Source organism: Mustela putorius, unplaced genomic scaffold (genome assembly GCF_011764305.1).
Source record: "Mustela putorius furo isolate JIRA1106 unplaced genomic scaffold, ASM1176430v1.1 tig00000738_pilon_pilon_pilon, whole genome shotgun sequence".
Classification (NCBI taxonomy): Eukaryota; Metazoa; Chordata; class Mammalia; order Carnivora; family Mustelidae; genus Mustela; species Mustela putorius.
Genome location: NW_025421463.1, coordinates 8,384,213 through 8,401,442, shown reverse-complemented (window position 1 = coordinate 8,401,442; position 17,230 = coordinate 8,384,213). Strand labels below are relative to the sequence as shown.

At 54.0% G+C, this 17,230-nt stretch overlaps 2 protein-coding genes across 7 annotated transcripts; both read right to left on the bottom strand.

Annotated features, from left to right (window-relative positions):
- Positions 1 to 841: 841 nt before the first annotated feature.
- On the bottom strand, positions 842 to 12,958 carry LOC101691364 (apolipoprotein L3-like). 6 transcript variants are annotated; one of them, XM_004743130.3, is made up of 5 exons: positions 9,616 to 12,958; positions 7,309 to 7,350; positions 7,027 to 7,144; positions 5,896 to 6,022; positions 842 to 3,064 (listed from the first exon to the last, which is right to left on the bottom strand). In XM_004743130.3, the coding sequence occupies exons 3-5, from the start codon at positions 7,055 to 7,057 to the stop codon at positions 2,203 to 2,205; spliced, it is 1,020 nt and encodes a 339-aa protein (XP_004743187.2). In that variant the 5' UTR covers positions 7,058 to 7,144; positions 7,309 to 7,350; positions 9,616 to 12,958; the 3' UTR covers positions 842 to 2,202. The 6 variants fall into 6 exon arrangements, with proteins under 6 accessions (XP_004743187.2, XP_004743188.2, XP_004743192.2 ...); XM_004743131.3 differs by having other exon boundaries at positions 7,027 to 7,122; XM_004743135.3 differs by having other exon boundaries at positions 7,027 to 7,119.
- A 145-nt stretch (positions 12,959 to 13,103) lies between these two features.
- On the bottom strand, positions 13,104 to 15,128 carry LOC106004895 (apolipoprotein L2-like). The gene is given in 1 exon segment (XM_013051579.2): positions 13,104 to 15,128. A coding segment is annotated over 1 exon segment (810 nt). The 5' UTR covers positions 14,252 to 15,128; the 3' UTR covers positions 13,104 to 13,441.
- Positions 15,129 to 17,230: the final 2,102 nt, after the last annotated feature.

The window sequence follows — 17,230 nt, the reverse complement described above, 5'->3', positions numbered from 1 at the left end:
GGCGGCCACTAAATGCCACCCAGGTGGCTTCCAGGCATTTATTGATGCAGATCCTCCTGCCAGGAGCACCTGCTTCACCACCTGGAAAAATCAAGCTCGTACTTCAGAGCCCAACTCAAGCATCACCTCCTCTGAGAAGCCCTCCAGCAGCCTCCCTGGCAGAGTCCCTGTGTCCTACTCTGATCTCACAGATTCTGGGAGAGGGGCCGAAATCCCTTTCTTAGGTACCAGTGTCCGTGTCTCCCCCTGACCACATCAGATTTACTCAGGTCTCGCTAGACTTGTCCCTGATGCCAGGACAGCCCCAGGACGCCCGCCCTTGGTGGCCAAGTGCCCCTTGCAAGGCTGCAGACGATTGCGGAAGACAGCTGAGGAACCGCTGCTGCTTTCAACAGTGGACAGAGCTGGGGGAGCACCAGGCGCTGGGAGCCCCATCCACGCAGTCCTGTCTGGTTCCCACAGCAGCTCTGGGAGATCCGGCCCCCTGCACGGACACAGAAGCTGAGGGGGAGGGTCCGTACAGCTTGTGAGGTGTGCAGAGTCTGGACAGCAGTGGGCTTTGCACCTGCACACAGGGAAGCCAACCTGACCCTCCCATCTGGACAAGTGTCCCTGGGCATCGTGTCTCCTCCGCAGGATTGAGGGAGGGACAGAGTGACAGACTGATGACCCAAGGATTGCACCCCAAGGTTTGTGATGATCACCCCATGTGTGGCCCAGGAGTTCAGCCTGAATTGGCAGATGGGGAAAGTCAGGTGAGGGGACAGGTGGTGGTGGCTTGGGTCCAGCCACTCAGGACTGGAGCCGGAAGTGAAGGCCACGCTGACACTTGGACCTCGGACATGTGGTTGAAGTTCTGTTTGGTCCACGACGCCTTCCTTGGTTACTTGTCGCTCACTGTCTTGCGAACTCCCTTCCTCCTGATTGTTTCCCAAGCTGGTGGTTCGCCTGCCGCCCTGATGGAACCACTGTGAGATGCAGAGCGCGACACGACAACCCTGGGAGCTGCGGCCCGAGGGTCTCGTGCCTGTGTATCATGTCCTCGAAGTGGGTGGCCTTGCCGGGCTCCGGGATCACGGCCCCGCGGGGCGGCAGCCAGGCAGGGGCTGCAGGCCCCTCAGGTGAGGATTCGGTGTCTCTGACCTGCAGGGACGAGTGCCGAGTCTGCCCCACCTGGGGACCTAAATGATCTAGCGGCTATAAAATCAGGCTCCTCTTGACCTCCAAGGATCACAAGGAAAGACACCCAGGATGACCGCAGTTCCAGAGTCGGGGTCTCAGGCAACATCTCTGGTCAATAAGCCATGTCAGCCCTCGGGGACGGTGACCCCGACTCCCCGGGAGAGTCACCCTCACACCGCGGAGGGATGTGTCTGGCTGACACCACAGCACCATCAGACGGAGGCTGGGACAGTCAGCAGACAGAGGCCCACAACCAGCATCCCCACCCCGTCTCTCCATCCCGTGGGGACACATGCTGGGCTTGGCTCTGCTGGACCTTAGGACTCGTGTTTCAGAGCAGGGACCCCACCTGCCGGGTCTCCCTCTGTCTAGGGACTGGGGCGGGGGTGGCCCGAGTAGGGGCTGCAAACTGGACATGGGACAGTGGGGACTTCTGAAGCCATCAGAGTGGCTGCCAGAGACTGACACCTGAGGGGACTGCTTCCATGCTGCCGGCACCTGGTCACTCATGGGACGTGGAAGGGGAGCCTCGGGTTGGGGTCACTTGTGACCTGGCTGCCAGCGTCACCCCATGGACACTTATTGGTCCTTGCACAGATCCCTGGTCAAATCCTACCCTGAGTAGCAACTGTCAACTTCAGGAAGGCTCAGAACTAAGTATGAAGACGACAAAATCACATGCGTCATCTTCTCTCACATTCCAAGAATTCTAACTTTATTATTTCTGGCCCTTCCATTACTTGTTCCTCCACCCATCTCTTGACCCATTTCCCCTGTGTCCCCTTTATTCCCTTCCCCTCACTGCTCGTTCCCTCCTGCCTTAATCCAGGTTCCATGTTCCTTCCCCTCCTTGACTCCCCCTGCCCGTCCTGCATTAATCCTTCCCTCCCTGGCTCAGCTTCAGAAATGCCTAATTCCTCAACACCCCATCCGAACACCCCAAACCTTTCCCCCCGCCCCAATAAGGCACCTCCATGTCTTTGTCCCACACATGTCCCCGCTCTCCGCCCTGCTCGGGGATCACGGAGGCGGGCCCTCCCTCAGACGTTCATAGAACTCGCTGAGCTTCTCCAACTTGCTCTCCAGGTCCCGGGCCCGCCGCCTCATGTCTTCAGCTGACTCTGCCTTTGCGCCCTCTTGCAGGTGCATTGAGTCTTTCACAAGATCATACACATCTAACCCAAGAGAGAGAACTGAGAAAAGCCCTCTCCTGACCCGGGCTCCTCTGGTCATTGTCAGAGCAGTGTCTCGAAAAGTGTTCTGCACCTGCCTGGCAGTTCGACCTGAGACAGGCAAACCTCTGCTGAAGCGCTGGGCCTGGACAGCCAGCTGAGGGTTCACCCTGGCTGCCCTGATGGCACGAACATTAGCTGCAAGGTCCTTCAGGTTTTCATATAAACTATCTATTTGGGAAAAAATAGAGTCTATGTAGTCATCCAGAAATTTTTGAAATACCTCGTCTTCATCAGTGTCACTCAGTATCAGTCTATTTGCTTCGTTTATGGAGGAACACTCGCTGGACATTTCCATGGAGCTGGCATATATTCTGGTCACACCTGATGCTACTCCCAGCCCCGCTGAAATTGCTGACACTACCAGACAGGCCACTGCTGCATAAGGCGCCAGAACAAGACCGAGGATGCTCAGGACACCGGACGTTACAGCAGCAGAGTCGGATGCTACACTGTAGATGGTGGCGTCCCTGTGTACCCTGTCCACCTCATCTGCGAGCTCGTGGAGCTTTCTTATGCGCTCCTCAATCTTGAGTTTCAACTCAGGAAACTTATGCAGAAACCTCTCCCTAGCCTGCTGCTCTTTGGCCTCCAAATCCTTGGCTTCTTGCAGCTCGTTCAGACGTCCACGAAGGGCATCTGCCTCCTCCCTGTAACAGGGAAGGTCAAGGGATTAGGAGAAGCTTATCTGGAAAATGGGCTCCATTAGATCTAACCTCCATAAACCACAGAACTTTTACTGTAAATCAAATGGAAAAGAATGTTACAAATGCAAAGAATCCTTCCTGCAATGTTGCACACATTCCGCACACGGCTCACGCTGCATAACACACACCAGTCGGGGAGTAAATAAGTCTGTGTCATCCTCAGAGGCTCTTAAATAGTGGCTGTTGGAGGAAGATGGCCTCACAGTTAAGGACAGGACCCCACAGTCAGTACCACAGTGTGTGCAGACTGGGAACTCTGTAGATGAAGAAAGGGAAGTGCGGTTGGAGCAGGAAAACCTTTGTTTGGAGAAACATTGTGTGTGCTGAGGGATGAACTTACCCACAGAGGTCTGCTCTTTGCCCTTGGCACTGGGAAATGAGCTCTAGGCCCCACCTAGGATGTCAAGGATTCTAGAACGATACTACTGTTTTCCGTTGCCTGGGTCTTTGGTCTCGGGACACCCTGACAAGATGATGGAGTCTTTGGGTCATGAGCTGTCAGTTGTGACCATGGAGGATCTAGAAACTGGCCTCCCAGGGAAGCAGAAGGCGACAGGTCAGCCATGCAGGCAGATGGGAATGAGCCCCAGCAAAACTCGGTCCTGAGGTTCAGGCTGAAAAATACTCCCTCTTGGACCACACGTTACCCAGGCTATCATGAGCCTCCTCCTGACTGCGCCTTGACCTTGGTCTCCTGGGTTCTGACCTTAACAGACTGTCATGCCCAGTCTGAACAAGAACGCTTTGGGGTCAGGGTAGCAGGAATCCCCCCACCATGATGTCTCCTCTTAGTGATTTCCCATCCCCTCCCCCCGCCCTGCCAATCGGCTAAAAATCCCTACTGGTCTTCACTCTGTTCCAAGATGAGCCCAATCTCTCTCCCCTATGACATCACTCTTAAGTGACAAGTTTCACAGTAATTGCTTACTTGCACAGTGTGAGCATCCCTGGTGGGAACAGCTCCCTGTGCACTGTCACACACTGGATACAGGACAGTAAGGTCTCCTGAGGACTACGGAAGCTTTGCACTGGAAACCCTCCCAGACTCTGCCCCAAGTGTCTCTCTCTATGGCTGATGGGAACCTGTATCTTCCCCTGTCACACAGCACAACTGAGGGGACAACTCTAGGCGAGCTCTGTGAATGCTTCTGGGGAATCATCCAATCTCAGGGGCATTTGGGGACCCCCAAATATGCAGCTGGTGCCAAAAGTAAAGTCAGTCATAGGGATTGTGTCCTCAGACTTTGCATGTTGGCTAACTCTGGGTACTTGGAATTTAAAAAATAAGAAGACTTCAGAGCGAGAAAGGACCTTAGTGACCATTTTGCTTGGCAGCTGCTCTCTTTCTCAAGCCTGCTGTCCTCTGATGGGGCCCAGCCACTGCCCCAACTGACTGAGAGCCGGGACACCCACAACCCTGGTTCCCCTTGGACTCTCCAGCTCATGTCACCGACTCTCAAGCCACCACCTGCACCCCCCACCTCACAGGTGTCACACCTTAGCTGGTACACCAAGGCCATGTGCAAGATTACAACATCTCTTAAAGATGCAGGAGACTTCGCGAACCTTCTCTATGAATCACACAGTCTGAAATGACCTGCATCCTGGCAGCTAGCAGAGGAAGTACTTTCCTCTTTGGTGGAATCCCTCAGAATCCCTCAAGGGTACACAATCGGCAGCTGCCCCCTGTGGAGCTGGAAGTTGTCACAAAGTCACACTGTCTCCTACTGGTCTGGAGCTGCTCTGTGTAGAAGAAAGGGGCTTCCAAATGGTAGTAAGACCCCCTAGACCCCGGGCAAGGTATGGAAGAAACACCCTCTATGACCCCGTATGCCTGGTGGGGAGGAGATCAAAGGAGGAAGGGAAGAAATGTCCCCTGTTCCAATCACAGGACCTCTGCTAGGTCCCTGGTCTCCTCAAGTTTGTGCCCTAGGGCTTCCCTCAGTCCCAGACCCGCTGCCCAAGCCTACCTAGTCCTCCAACCTAGATGCCCCCTTGTCCATCCTGATTGTCATCTCTGGCCCTGGTCCAAGCCTCCTGGCACCTTGGACAGCATGACTGCACTTGGTTCTTCAGCTTTCACCTTGAAATCCACACAAAGGCCCTGGCCACGATCTTCTCAGATTGATTTACTGTCCCCATGGAACAAATGCCCAATCTGACATTCCCAGACACACAGACCCACAGAGCTTCAGGGCTGGGCAGAGAGAGAGTCAGGATCCAACCAGCTCAGTCCAATTCCACTCCAGCCTCTCTGCCTCATGGGCCCACAGGATCCTGCATGTTCACGGAACTGCTCAGATGGGGAGTGAAGGCTCTAATCCGAATCCCCAGGGCCACAGACTGAGGTGTCAGTGCTCCTGAGACTGGTCCCAGAGGATGTCGTGCTTGGCCCTCATCTCCAGGAAGAAGAACCTTGACCCCCGTCACTTCTCCGCAAACCTCTAAAGACTTAACATTAATGGATTCCAACTATGTGGCATCACTATGCTAGGGACGTTACACACATTGTCTTCATTTCGTCATGATAAAATTGAACAGATGAACACATCAAGGCAGAGAAGGGTCAGCTTTAGGTTAAAGCCCAAGGTCACATAACCTGCCTCTGCAGGTTTTGCCTCGCCTCAATCTGAGGCCATTCACTGCCGGTGATTGTAATGGAAGACATGTTCCTCCTGGATTGTCAAGAAGGAACATGCTTAACCCCAACCCTAGGGCACTGTCCCGCAGAGAGCTGGGTGACCATCCTAGGGCATCTGTGGTGGGGGGGTTACCTGGACAAAGTGGCCTCAGCCACAAATCTCTCCCAGGCTTCATGGTCAGTCAGCAGGACATGCAGCATCGCTTTGCTCCCGACATTCTGGAAAGTCTCAATGACCTCCTTGAGAAAACTTTCACTCTCTAGGTGGAAAGAAAAAAATGAAAGTTTTTAGTTCTCTCTTATTCCTGCTTCACTAAGGGAGAGAAGAAACCAGGGCTTAGCTGGAGGGAAACCACAGCGCTAAACTGTACTTTTATGGACTCGTTGTTGGGGGGAGAGAGAGGGCATGGAAATAGCTGAGAGTCGGCCTAGGCAGGGGTATTGAGATCAACAGAATCAGTTCCTGCCCCCCTGTCGTATCTGATAGGCAAGGGCTTACAGCTCAGACGCAGGACAAGTGCCCTAACATAGCCATGGGATTCCAGAGAATGCTAGGGGAGGAGAGGTTTTACCTGGAACTAACAGGCTCCAGGGACAGGGGACAGCAACAATACTTAGGGAGGACACACTGTGTAGCAGGCCCTGGCCCAAACACATGAACACATTCTATTTGATCCTCATAGCCACACAAGGAAATACTATCATTTTACAGGTAAGGTTAGGTAAGACACTCCAGATCACACAGCTGGGAGGTGGCAAAGACAAGACTGGGGTCCAGGTCGTGGCCCACTGACCCTCACAGAGCACTCGGGCTGGCAGCAGGGTGAGAGCTGGAGGAAATGGCCTCTCTCATAAAGCCCCACAGTCATCCTGAGCCATGCTGGAGGCTTGGACAGGGCAAGAGGGCAGGAGCACGCTCCAAGGTTGCTGGTCTACCCCCTCCTCCCACCACGTCTCAGGGTCCCTTTTTTCCCCTCCTTTACCCTCTGCTGTCCCCCACCTCCCTCTGGACTGTCCTGGTCACTTCTGGGCCATTGATGGATTTGATGGGCAGCAGGGGAAGGAAGGAAGGAAGCACCTCAGCCATGACTCTGAAAAGAAGACCGGTGGGAGGTGCCCCTACAGACTCCTGGGCTGGGGACTCCCTTGACCTCTCTTGGGGGCTCAAGGAAGCTCTTCAAGGGACCAATTCTTCTGTAGGTGAACTCAGCTGGAGGCATCCCCGCAATCCCAGGGATCATCCAGAGAAGTGGAAGGCGACTACCTGGGCTGAGCCCACCAGCTCCCGAGGTCATGGTGTCGCCGTAGTTTTCCTTACTGCTTGCGTCCGCGTTGCAGTTAGAAGGAGCTGTCGCTTCTTCTAAAAGAAGAGAGAACAAATCCTGGGGATTTGTGGGGAAGACAGAACAAATCATGGGTCAAATGTGAGCCAGCGGAGGCAGCAGGAAGGGTTGAGGGGCCAGGTCTCTGCGGCTTCCCTCTGGGATGATGACAATTGCCAAAATGAACTTTACCTGCCAGCTGCTATTGAAGGAAAGTTACTCACCTCACTCCAGCTCACTCCCAAGCCGAGTCAGGTCCTGTTGTCCTGTTGGGGCACAAGAAGACAATCATTGGACAAGGAAGTGGAAGAAACCATCACCTGATCGTAGGTTGGTCCTAGTTCTCACAGTACTGCTAGAGCCAGGACGGGAACCTGAGTGTCTCATTCATTGCCTGACTTGCCCATGTTAGCCATTCTGACTGGTGTGAGGTGATATCTCATTGTGGTTTTGACTTGTATTTCCCTGATGCCAAGTGATGTTGAGCATTTTTTCCTGTGTCTGTTGGCCATCTGGATGTCTTCATTGGAGAAATGTCTGTTCATGTCTTCTGCCCATGTCTTTTTTTTTTAAAAAAGATTTTATTTATTATTTGACAGACAGAGATCACAAGTAGGCAGAGAGGCAAGCAGAGAGAGAGGGGGAAACAGGCTTCCTGCCGAGCAGAGAGCCCGATGCGGGGCTCCATCCCAGAACCCTGGGATCATGACCTGAGCCGAAAGCAGAGGCTTTAACCCACTAAGCCACCCAGGCGCCACCCTTCTGCCCATTTCTTGATTGGATTATTTGTTCTTTGGGTGTTGAGTTTGACAAGTTCCATATAGATATTGGACACCAGCCTTTTATCTGATAACACATGGTTGTTATTTCTTTAGCAAGCTTTGTCCCCCTTCTGTCCTCTCCTTCTATAATTCAGTTTTCCAGAGACACCCACAGACAGAATTGCCCCCACCACTGGGAGCACCCCATCCAGAGTGGCCCAGCTGCCTCTCATCTTAGGACCCGGATTCAGAGGATTGACTGTACGACCCAGTCTTGCCAACAAGACAAAAGAGAAATCAGCTTAGAGGGTCCTACTGTAAGACGCAAGTGGGAGAAGAGAGCTGGCTGGCCCCTTTCTCCTTCTGCTTTGCAGCCACAGGACCTCAGGGGTCCTAGGCATCCAAATGACATCATGAAGCACAAGGACCATGAGCAAAAGCAGAGAGCAGCGGCACTGTGCGTGCAGAATGAGCCAGACCCTGGAAGACACCAAACATTTGTCAATGTGTCTGCACTTTCGGGCCCAGCCTTCCCATCCTCTGCTATTCTGGGCCCGGCCCTGACCCTTGTCTTGCGCCTCAACTGGGTTTGATGCTGGACAATGCTCCCTCTTGTCTTAGTACCCAGGGTGTCCCTGGCTAGCCTGCAGATCGCTCAGTTCCTGGCAAGGCTGGCAGGAGGAGAAGAAGGGAAGAAACCTGCCCCTGCCCATCTGCGTGGCCCCGACAGGACACGGAGCCCTCCCGTCCCCACCTCCCATCCCCAGCAGCTCTGGCTAAGCTCTCCAGAGGCAGCAGGACAGAGACTCTCCCCAAAGCATCTCCCTGGAAGGGCTGCAGGCAGGCTCCTCGGGCAGGGAGGGAAGGGGAGCCAAGGACAGGACCAAGTTCAAACTCCTTAGCCTGCCCCCATCCCCAGTTCCCTGATGCTCTCTTTCTATCTATGTTGCCGGATGCCTCACTCTAAAATAAATAAATAAACTAAAAAAAAAAAAAATTACGAGAAGAAGAAGAGAGAGACAAGGAGGAGGACGAAGAAGAAGAAGAGGAGGAGGAAGAGGAGAAGGAGAAGAATGGGAAGAGGGGGAAAAGGAGACGGCTGAGGGGGAAGAGGAAAAACCAAAAGGCTTGTACAAAATCAATCAATCAACCCATCAATCCCAACAGAATCTATTGTAAGCTAGAAGGGAAAAGTTACAAATGTCCTAGAAAACTGTTTAAAAAGAATAACGTTGAGTTGGGAAAACTTTTCTAATGAAGATGCAAATCCCAGATGTCATAAAGGAAAAGTTTCAGTTATCTGACCTCCTAAAAATAAAAATTGCACAAGACACCATGACCAAAGTCAGACTACAGCAAGAGGCCAGGAGGCCCCACCGTCGATCCTTGGACCAGAAAAAGCTGAGTGCCCACGAAACACGACAGATCCTAGGAATCCCCATGAAAAGACTGAAGGCAGGGCACCTGGGTGGCTCAGCTGGTAGAGCGTCTCCCTTCGGCTCAGGTCATGATCCCAGGGTCCTGGGACGGAGCCTGGCCTCAGGTTCCCCGCTCCCGGGGCAACCTGCTTCTCCCTCTCCCTCTGCCTGCTGCTCCCCCTGCTTGTGTGCTCTCCCTCTCTCTGTGAAATAAATTCATAAAAATCTTTTAAAATAAATAAATAAAACTCAGTTTTACTGTTCAAGAAAAAGAGAGAGAGAGAGAGAGAAAAAAGGGAGAAGCCAAGTCTTTAAAAGATATAAACAAAGAATCCCCAGGAAAAGGACTCACCCAGACTCACAGTTCTCAGCGGGCAGGGTGCACTCGACCTCCTGCAGCAGGTGTTGAGGGAGAAATGGGACTTTAATAATCCGAAGCCTCCTAGGCTCCCTTCGGCTGGCGTAAACACACAGATAGAGCTCACACCCGTATTGTCGGCCCCTTGAGTCTGCAGTCTGAGGTTTTCAGATTACGAGTCCACAGTCTGGCATTTGGGGATTACAAAACGGCAGTTTTGTTGTTTTCAGATTAGGAAACCCAGACCACCTTCCTGCCATGACTCTGCCCTTCTTACCCCAGCCCCTCGGTCCTTTCTGATCGGGGCACACAGGCCAGTCTCTTCTCCTCCTGCCCCACAGTGGGTAGAACAGAGGCCCCAGTGGGGAACAGGGAGCATAGCCCAGACATCTCCCTGCTTTGTCTCCCTGTCATGGTCACGGTCATGGCACCCTGGGCCAGTCACTCCCTGTCAGGCCCTGAAGTTCCTTGCAGGGCAGGGCACTGCGAAGACACTCAGAGACACTGTGGACAACACAACCCTTATCCTAGTATCTCAAAAGACAACATGAGCCTTTGGGCCTCAACAGAAATCCTTTGCTGAGCAGCCAGGCACCCGCACCCGGGGGGGGGGGGGGGGGCAAAGGCTCTGCCTCACCTGCCCTCCACCTGCTCTGCTTCCTCACAAATTCTGGAAGGCATGAGCACCCCGACATCCTCCTTCCATCTGGGGTTGCCTGCTCAGGTCACATGCAGTCTTCAACCTGGGCTGAGCGGTGCCCCCCTCCCTCTCCACTGTTTTGGGGGCACAGGGGGAGGGGAGAAGCAGTCAGACAAACCCGGCTACAAATCCGGGCTGTGTCCCTGCTCCACGTGGGACCTGGGGCTGGAACTGCAGGTTCCCCCACATCAACAAAATCGTGACAACACAAAATCCTTTCCTGACAGAGCTGTTTGGAGGGAGAGTCCACGGGCAGGGCCCCCACCCCCGAACTACCCAGGGATCATCCTCAGAGCTGAGGCACATCCAGGGGTTCGTGACTATGTGGACCCGGGTGTGTGTCTGGGCAATAACCACACCTCGGAGCCCAGATATAGCGGGAACCTGAAGGGAACCTGAAAGTGTCCACGTCCCAGCAGCTTGTGAAGAAACAGACATGTCCGGGCCGGTCCCACTCACCTGCCCACCCTCGGCGGACATTGACTCCCTCAGAGGAACAAGCCCACACCTGACACGCCGGGTCCTTCTCCCTCAGCTCTTCCTGCCACTGACACACTGTGGGACCCTCAGCAAGTGACTCCCCCACCCACTAACACCCTCCAGGGCTTGTTCCCAGCCTCTCCTCTCTGTCCCTCCCACCGCACCCCCGAACGCCATGCCTGCCTTATTCACCTCCGTGTCCCCAACATACCAGGTGCTCACCAGGTACTTGCCATATGGCGGCCACTAAATGCCACCCAGGTGGTTTCCAGGCATTTATTGATGCAGATCCTCCTGCCAGGAGCACCTGCTTCACCACCTGGAAATAATCAAGCTCGTACCTCAGAGCCCGACTCAAGCATCACCTCCTCTGAGAAGCCCTCCAGCAGCCTCCCTGGCAGAGTCCCTGTGTCCTACTCTGATCTCACAGATTCTGGGAGAGGGGCCGAAATCCCTTTCTTAGGTACCAGTGTCCGTGTCTCCCCCTGACCACATCAGATTTACTCAGGTCTCGCTAGACTTGTCCCTGATGCCAGGACAGCCCCAGGACGCCCGCCCTTGGTGGCCAAGTGCCCCTTGCAAGGCTGCAGACAATTGCGGAAGACAACTGAGGAACCACTGCTGCTTTCAACAGTGGACAGAACTGGGGGAGCACCAGGCGCTGGGAGCCCCATCCACGCAGTCCTGTCTGGTTCCCACAGCAGCTCTGGGAGATCCGGCCCCCTGCACGGACACAGAAGCTGAGGGGGAGGGTCCGTACAGCTTGTGAGGTGTGCAGAGTCTGGACAGCAGTGGGCTTTGCACCTGCACACAGGGAAGCCAACCTGACCCTCCCATCTGGACAAGTGTCCCTGGGCATCGTGTCTCCTCCGCAGGATTGAGGGAGGGACAGAGTGACAGACTGATGACCCAAGGATTGCACCCCAAGGTTTGTGATGATCACCCCATGTGTGGCCCAGGAGTTCAGCCTGAATTGGCAGATGGGGAAAGTCAGGTGAGGGGACAGGTGGTGGTGGCTTGGGTCCAGCCACTCAGGACTGGAGCCGGAAGTGAAGGCCACGCTGACACTCGGACCTCGGACATGTGGTTGAAGTTCTGTTTGGTCCACGACGCCTTCCTTGGTTACTTGTCGCTCACTGTCTTGCGAACTCCCTTCCTCCTGATTGTTTCCCAAGCTGGTGGTTCGCCTGCCGCCCTGATGGAACCACTGTGAGATGCAGAGCGCGACACGACAACCCTGGGAGCTGCGGCCCGAGGGTCTCGTGCCTGTGTATCATGTCCTCGAAGTGGGTGGCCTTGCCGGGCTCCGGGATCACGGCCCCGCGGGGCGGCAGCCAGGCAGGGGCTGCAGGCCCCTCAGGTGAGGATTCGGTGTCTCTGACCTGCAGGGACGAGTGCCGAGTCTGCCCCACCTGGGGACCTAAATGATCTAGCGGCTATAAAATCAGGCTCCTCTTGACCTCCAAGGATCACAAGGAAAGACACCCAGGATGACCGCAGTTCCAGAGTCGGGGTCTCAGGCAACATCTCTGGTCAATAAGCCATGTCAGCCCTCGGGGACGGTGACCCCGACTCCCCGGGAGAGTCACCCTCACACCGCGGAGGGATGTGTCTGGCTGACACCACAGCACCATCAGACGGAGGCTGGGACAGTCAGCAGACAGAGGCCCACAACCAGCATCCCCACCCCGTCTCTCCATCCCGTGGGGACACATGCTGGGCTTGGCTCTGCTGGACCTTAGGACTCGTGTTTCAGAGCAGGGACCCCACCTGCCGGGTCTCCCTCTGTCTAGGGACTGGGGCGGGGGTGGCCCGAGTAGGGGCTGCAAACTGGACATGGGACAGTGGGGACTTCTGAAGCCATCAGAGTGGCTGCCAGAGACCCACACCTGAGGGGACGGCGTCCATGCTGCCGGCACCTGGTCACTCATGGGACGTGGAAGGGGAGCCACGGGTCAGGGTCACTTGTGACCCAGCTGCCAGCGTCACCCAGTGGACACTTATTGGTCCTTGCACAGATCCCTGGTCAAATCCTACTTCAGGAAGGCTCAGAACTAAGTATGAAGATGACAAAATCAGGGGTACCAGGGTGGCTCAGTTGGTTTGGCGTCTGCCTTCAGCTCAGGTATCATTACAGGGTCCTGGGATTGAGACCTGCATCGGGCTCCCTGCTCAGCAGCCGGCTTCTCTGTCTCCCTCTGCCTGCTGCTCTGCTTCCTTGTGCTCTCTTTCGATCTCTCTGTCAAATAAATAAAATCTTAAAAAAAAAAAACAACAAAACAAAAGATGACAGAATCCAACATGTCGTCTTCTCACATAGTCCAACAATTCTAACTTTATTATTCCTGGCCTTCCCATTGCTTGTTCCTCCACACTCTCTTGATCTACGTCCCCTGCGTCCCCTTTAGTCCCATCCCCTGTCTGTCCCCAGTTTCCATACTCCAGGTTCCTTGTTCCTTCCCCTCTTTGACTCCCCCTGCCCGCTCTGCATTAACCCCTCCCTCACTGGGCTCAGCTTCAGAAATGCCAAACTCCTCAACCCCCAACTCAAAAGCTTTATTTGGCACTTTTCCCCCCTCTAATAAGGCACCTCCATGTCTTTGTCCCACACATGTCCCTGCTCCCGACCCTGCTCGGGGATCACGGAGTCGGGCCCTCCTTCAGAATTTCAAAGATCTCGCTGAGCTTCTCCAGCTTGCTCTCCAGCTCCCGGGCCCGCCACCTCATGTCTTCAGCTGACTCTACCTTTGCTTCTTTTTTCAAGTGCTCTGAGTCTTTCACGAGGTTGACCACATCCATCGCAAGGGAGAGACCGGCGGTGGTCGCACCTATGATCCGGGCTCCTTTGGTCATTGCCAGAGCAGGGCCTCCAAAAGCTTTCTGCACCTGCCGGCCACCTTGAACTGAGACTCTCGGAGCTGTCATAAGGCACCTGGCATTGACTACAAGGCGAGGTTTGACTTTGGCTAGCTTGATGGCATGAATATTCTTTGCAATGTTCTGTAGGGCTCTAAAGCATTTATCTGTTAAGGAACAAATCTGGGGTCTGCGGTCATGCAGAACCATTTCAACGATCTGTCTTTTGTCAAAATTAGTTGATGTCAGGTTGGCTTGGATTTTTGCGGACAACTTGCTTGAATCTTCCACAATGCTGGTAGACACCTGGGTCACAGTGGCTGCTGCTCCCAGCCCCATTCCAGTTGCCAAGAGTGCCAGACTGGCCCCTGCTCTCACAGAAGCCAGACCCAGACCAAGGATGCTTAGGAGGCCAGACACAACACTAGTGGAGCCGGCTACTACGTTGGCGATGGTGCAGCCACTGGGTACCCTGTCCACCTCATCTGCAAGCTCTTGGAGCTTTCTTAGGCGCTCCTCAAGCTCCACATTCAACTGGGGAAACTAATGCAGAAACCTCTCCCTAGCCAGCTGCTCGTCGGCCTCCATAGCCATGGCTCTTTGCAGCTCGTTCAGACCTTCACGTAGGGCTTCTACCTCCTCCCTGTAACAGGGAAGGTCAAGGGATTAGGAGAAGCTTATCCGGAAAACAGGCTCCATTAGATCTAACCTACATATACCACAGAACTTTTACTGCAAACCAAATGGAAAAGAGTTTTACTAATGCAAAGAATCCTTCCTGCAATGTTGCACACATTCCGCACATGGCTCACGCTGCACAACACACCCAGTGGGGGAGTAAATAAGTCCGTGTCATCCTCAGAGGCTCTTAAATAGTGGCTATTGGAGGAAGACGGCCTCATAGTCAAGGACAGGGCCCCACAGTCAGTACCACAGTGTGTGCAGACTGGGAACTCTGTAGATGAAGAAAGGAAGTGCGGTTGGAGTAGGAAAACCTTCGTTCAGAGAAACCTCGTGTGTACTGAGGGATGAACTTACCCACAGAGGTCTGCTCTTGCCCTGGGCACTGGGAAGGGAGCGCTAGGCCCCACCTAGGATGTCAAGGGTCCTAAAACGATACGACTGTCTGCCTGGGCCATTGGCCTCGGGACACCCTGACAAGATGATGGAGTCCTTGGGTCATGAGCTGTCAGTTGTGACCATGGAGGATCTAGAAACTGGCCTCCCAGGGGAGTGGAAGGCAACAGGTCAGCCATGCAGGCAGATGTGATTGAGCCCCAGTAAACTCTGTCTTGAGGTTCAGGCTGAAAAATACTCTCTCCTGGAAAACATGTTACCCGGGCTCTCATGAGCCTCCTCCTGACTGCATCTTGACCATGGTCTTCTGTGCCCTGTCTTTGACAGCCTGTCATGCCCAGTCTGAATAAGAACCCTGTTGGGGGGGCGCCTCGGTGGCTCAGTGGGTTAAGGCCTCTGCTTTCGGCTCAGGTCATGATCTCAGGGTTCTGGGAGCGAGCCCCGCATCGGGCTCTCTGCTCAGCGGGGAGCCTGCTTCCTCCTCTCTCTCTCTGCCTGCTTCTCTGCCTACTTGTAATCTCTGTCTCTCAAATGAATAAATGAAATCTTAAGAAAAAAAAAAAAAAAAGAACCCTGTTGGGTCAGGTTAGCAGGAATCCCCCCACCATGATGTCTCCTTTTAGTGATTTCCCATCCCCTGCCCCTGCCCTGCTCCTTGGCTATAAATCTCTACCGGTCTTCACTCTGTTCCAAGATGAGCCCAATCTCTCTCCCCTATGACATCACTCTTAAGTGACAAGTGTCACAGTAATTGCTTACTTGCACAGTGTGAGCACCCCTGGTGGGAACAGCTCCCTGTGCACTGTCACACACTGAATACAGGACAGTAAGGCCTCCTGAGGATGGCGGAAGCTTTGCACTGGAAACCCTCCCAGACTCTGCCCCAAGTGTCTCTCTCTATGGCTGATGGGAACCTGTATCTTCCCCTGTCACACAGCATAACTGAGGGGATAACTCTAGGCAAGCTCTGTGAATGGTTCTGGGGAATCATCCAATCTCAGGGGAATTTGGGGACCCTCAAATATGCAGCTGGTGCCAAAAGTAAAGTCAGTCATAGGGATTGTGTCCTCAGACTTTGCATGTTCGCTAGCTCTGGGTACTTGGAATTTAAAAAATAAGACTTCAGAGCGAGAAAGGACCTTAGTGACCATTTTGCTTGGCAGCTGCTCTCTTTCTCAAGCCTGCTGTCCTCTGATGGGGCCCAGCCACTGCCCCAACTGACTGAGAGCCGGGACACCCACAATCCTGATTCCCCTCGGACTCTCTAGCTCATGTCACCGACTCCCGAGCCACCACCCCAGCACCCCTGACCTCACAGGTGTCACCAGCCTAACTCACACCTTAGCTGGTACACCAAGGCCATGTGCAAGATTACAACATCTCTTAAAGATGCAGGAGACTTCGCGAACCTTCTCTATGAATCACACAGCCTGAAATGACCTGCATCCTGGCAGCTAGCAGAGGAAGTACTTTCCTCTTTGGTGGGGACCTTTGAGGCTCAGAATCCCTCAAGGGTACACAATCGGCAGCTGCACCCTGCGGAGCTGGAAGTTGTCACAAAGTCACACTGTCTCCTACTGGTCTGGAGCTGCACTGTGTAGAAGAAAGGGGCTTCCAAATGGTAGTAAGACCCCCTAGACCCCGGGCAAGGTATGGAAGAAACACCCTCTATGGCCCCGTATGCCTGGTGGGGAGGAGATCAAAGGAGGAAGGGAAGAAATGTCCCCTGTCCCAATAACAGGACCTCTGCTAGGTCCCTGGTCTCCTCAAGTTTGTGCCCTAGGGCTTCCCTCAGTCCCAGACCCGCTGCCCAAACCTACCTAGTCCTCCAACCTAGATGCCCCCTTGTCCATCCTGATTGTCATCTCTGGCCCTGGTCCAAGCCTCCTGGCACCTTGGACAGCATGACTGCACTTGGTTCTTCAGTTTTCACCTTGAAATTCACACAAAGGCCCTGGCCACGATCTTCTTAGATTGATTTACTGTCCCCATGGAACAAATGCCCAATCTGACACTCCCAGACACACAGACCCAGGGAGCTCCAGGGCTGGGCAGAGAGAGGGTCAGGAGCCAACCAGCTCAGTCCAATTCCACTCCAGCCTCTCCACCTCATGGGCCCGCAGGATCCTGCATGTTCACGGAACTGCTCAGATGGGGAGTGAAGGCTCTAATCCGAATCCCCAGGGCCACAGACTGAGGTGTCAGTGCTCCTGAGACTGGTCCCAGAGGATGTCGTGCTTGGCCCTCATCTCCAGGAAGAAGAACCTTGACCCCCGTCACTTCTCCGCAAACCTCTAAAGACTTAACATTAATGGATATCAACTATGTGCCATCACTATGCTAGGGATGTTACACACATTGTCTTCATTTTCTCATGATAAAATTGAACAGATGAACACATCAAGGCAGAGAAGGGTCAGCTTTAGGTTAAAGCCCAAGGTCACATAACCTGCCTCTGCAGGTTTTGCCTCGCCTCAATCTGAGGCCATTCACTGC

Coding starts and splice junctions, on each gene's coding strand:
- LOC101691364 (XM_004743130.3), bottom strand. CDS start 7,057: ATGACCTCGGGAGCTGGTGGGCTCAGCCCAG. Junction 6,023..7,026: donor AGCTGGTGGGCTCAGCCCAG/GTAGTCGCCTTC, acceptor CTTTCCACCTAG/AGAGTGAAAGTTTTCTCAAG. Junction 3,065..5,895: donor GCTGAGGCCACTTTGTCCAG/GTAACCCCCCCA, acceptor TCCCTGTTACAG/GGAGGAGGCAGATGCCCTTC.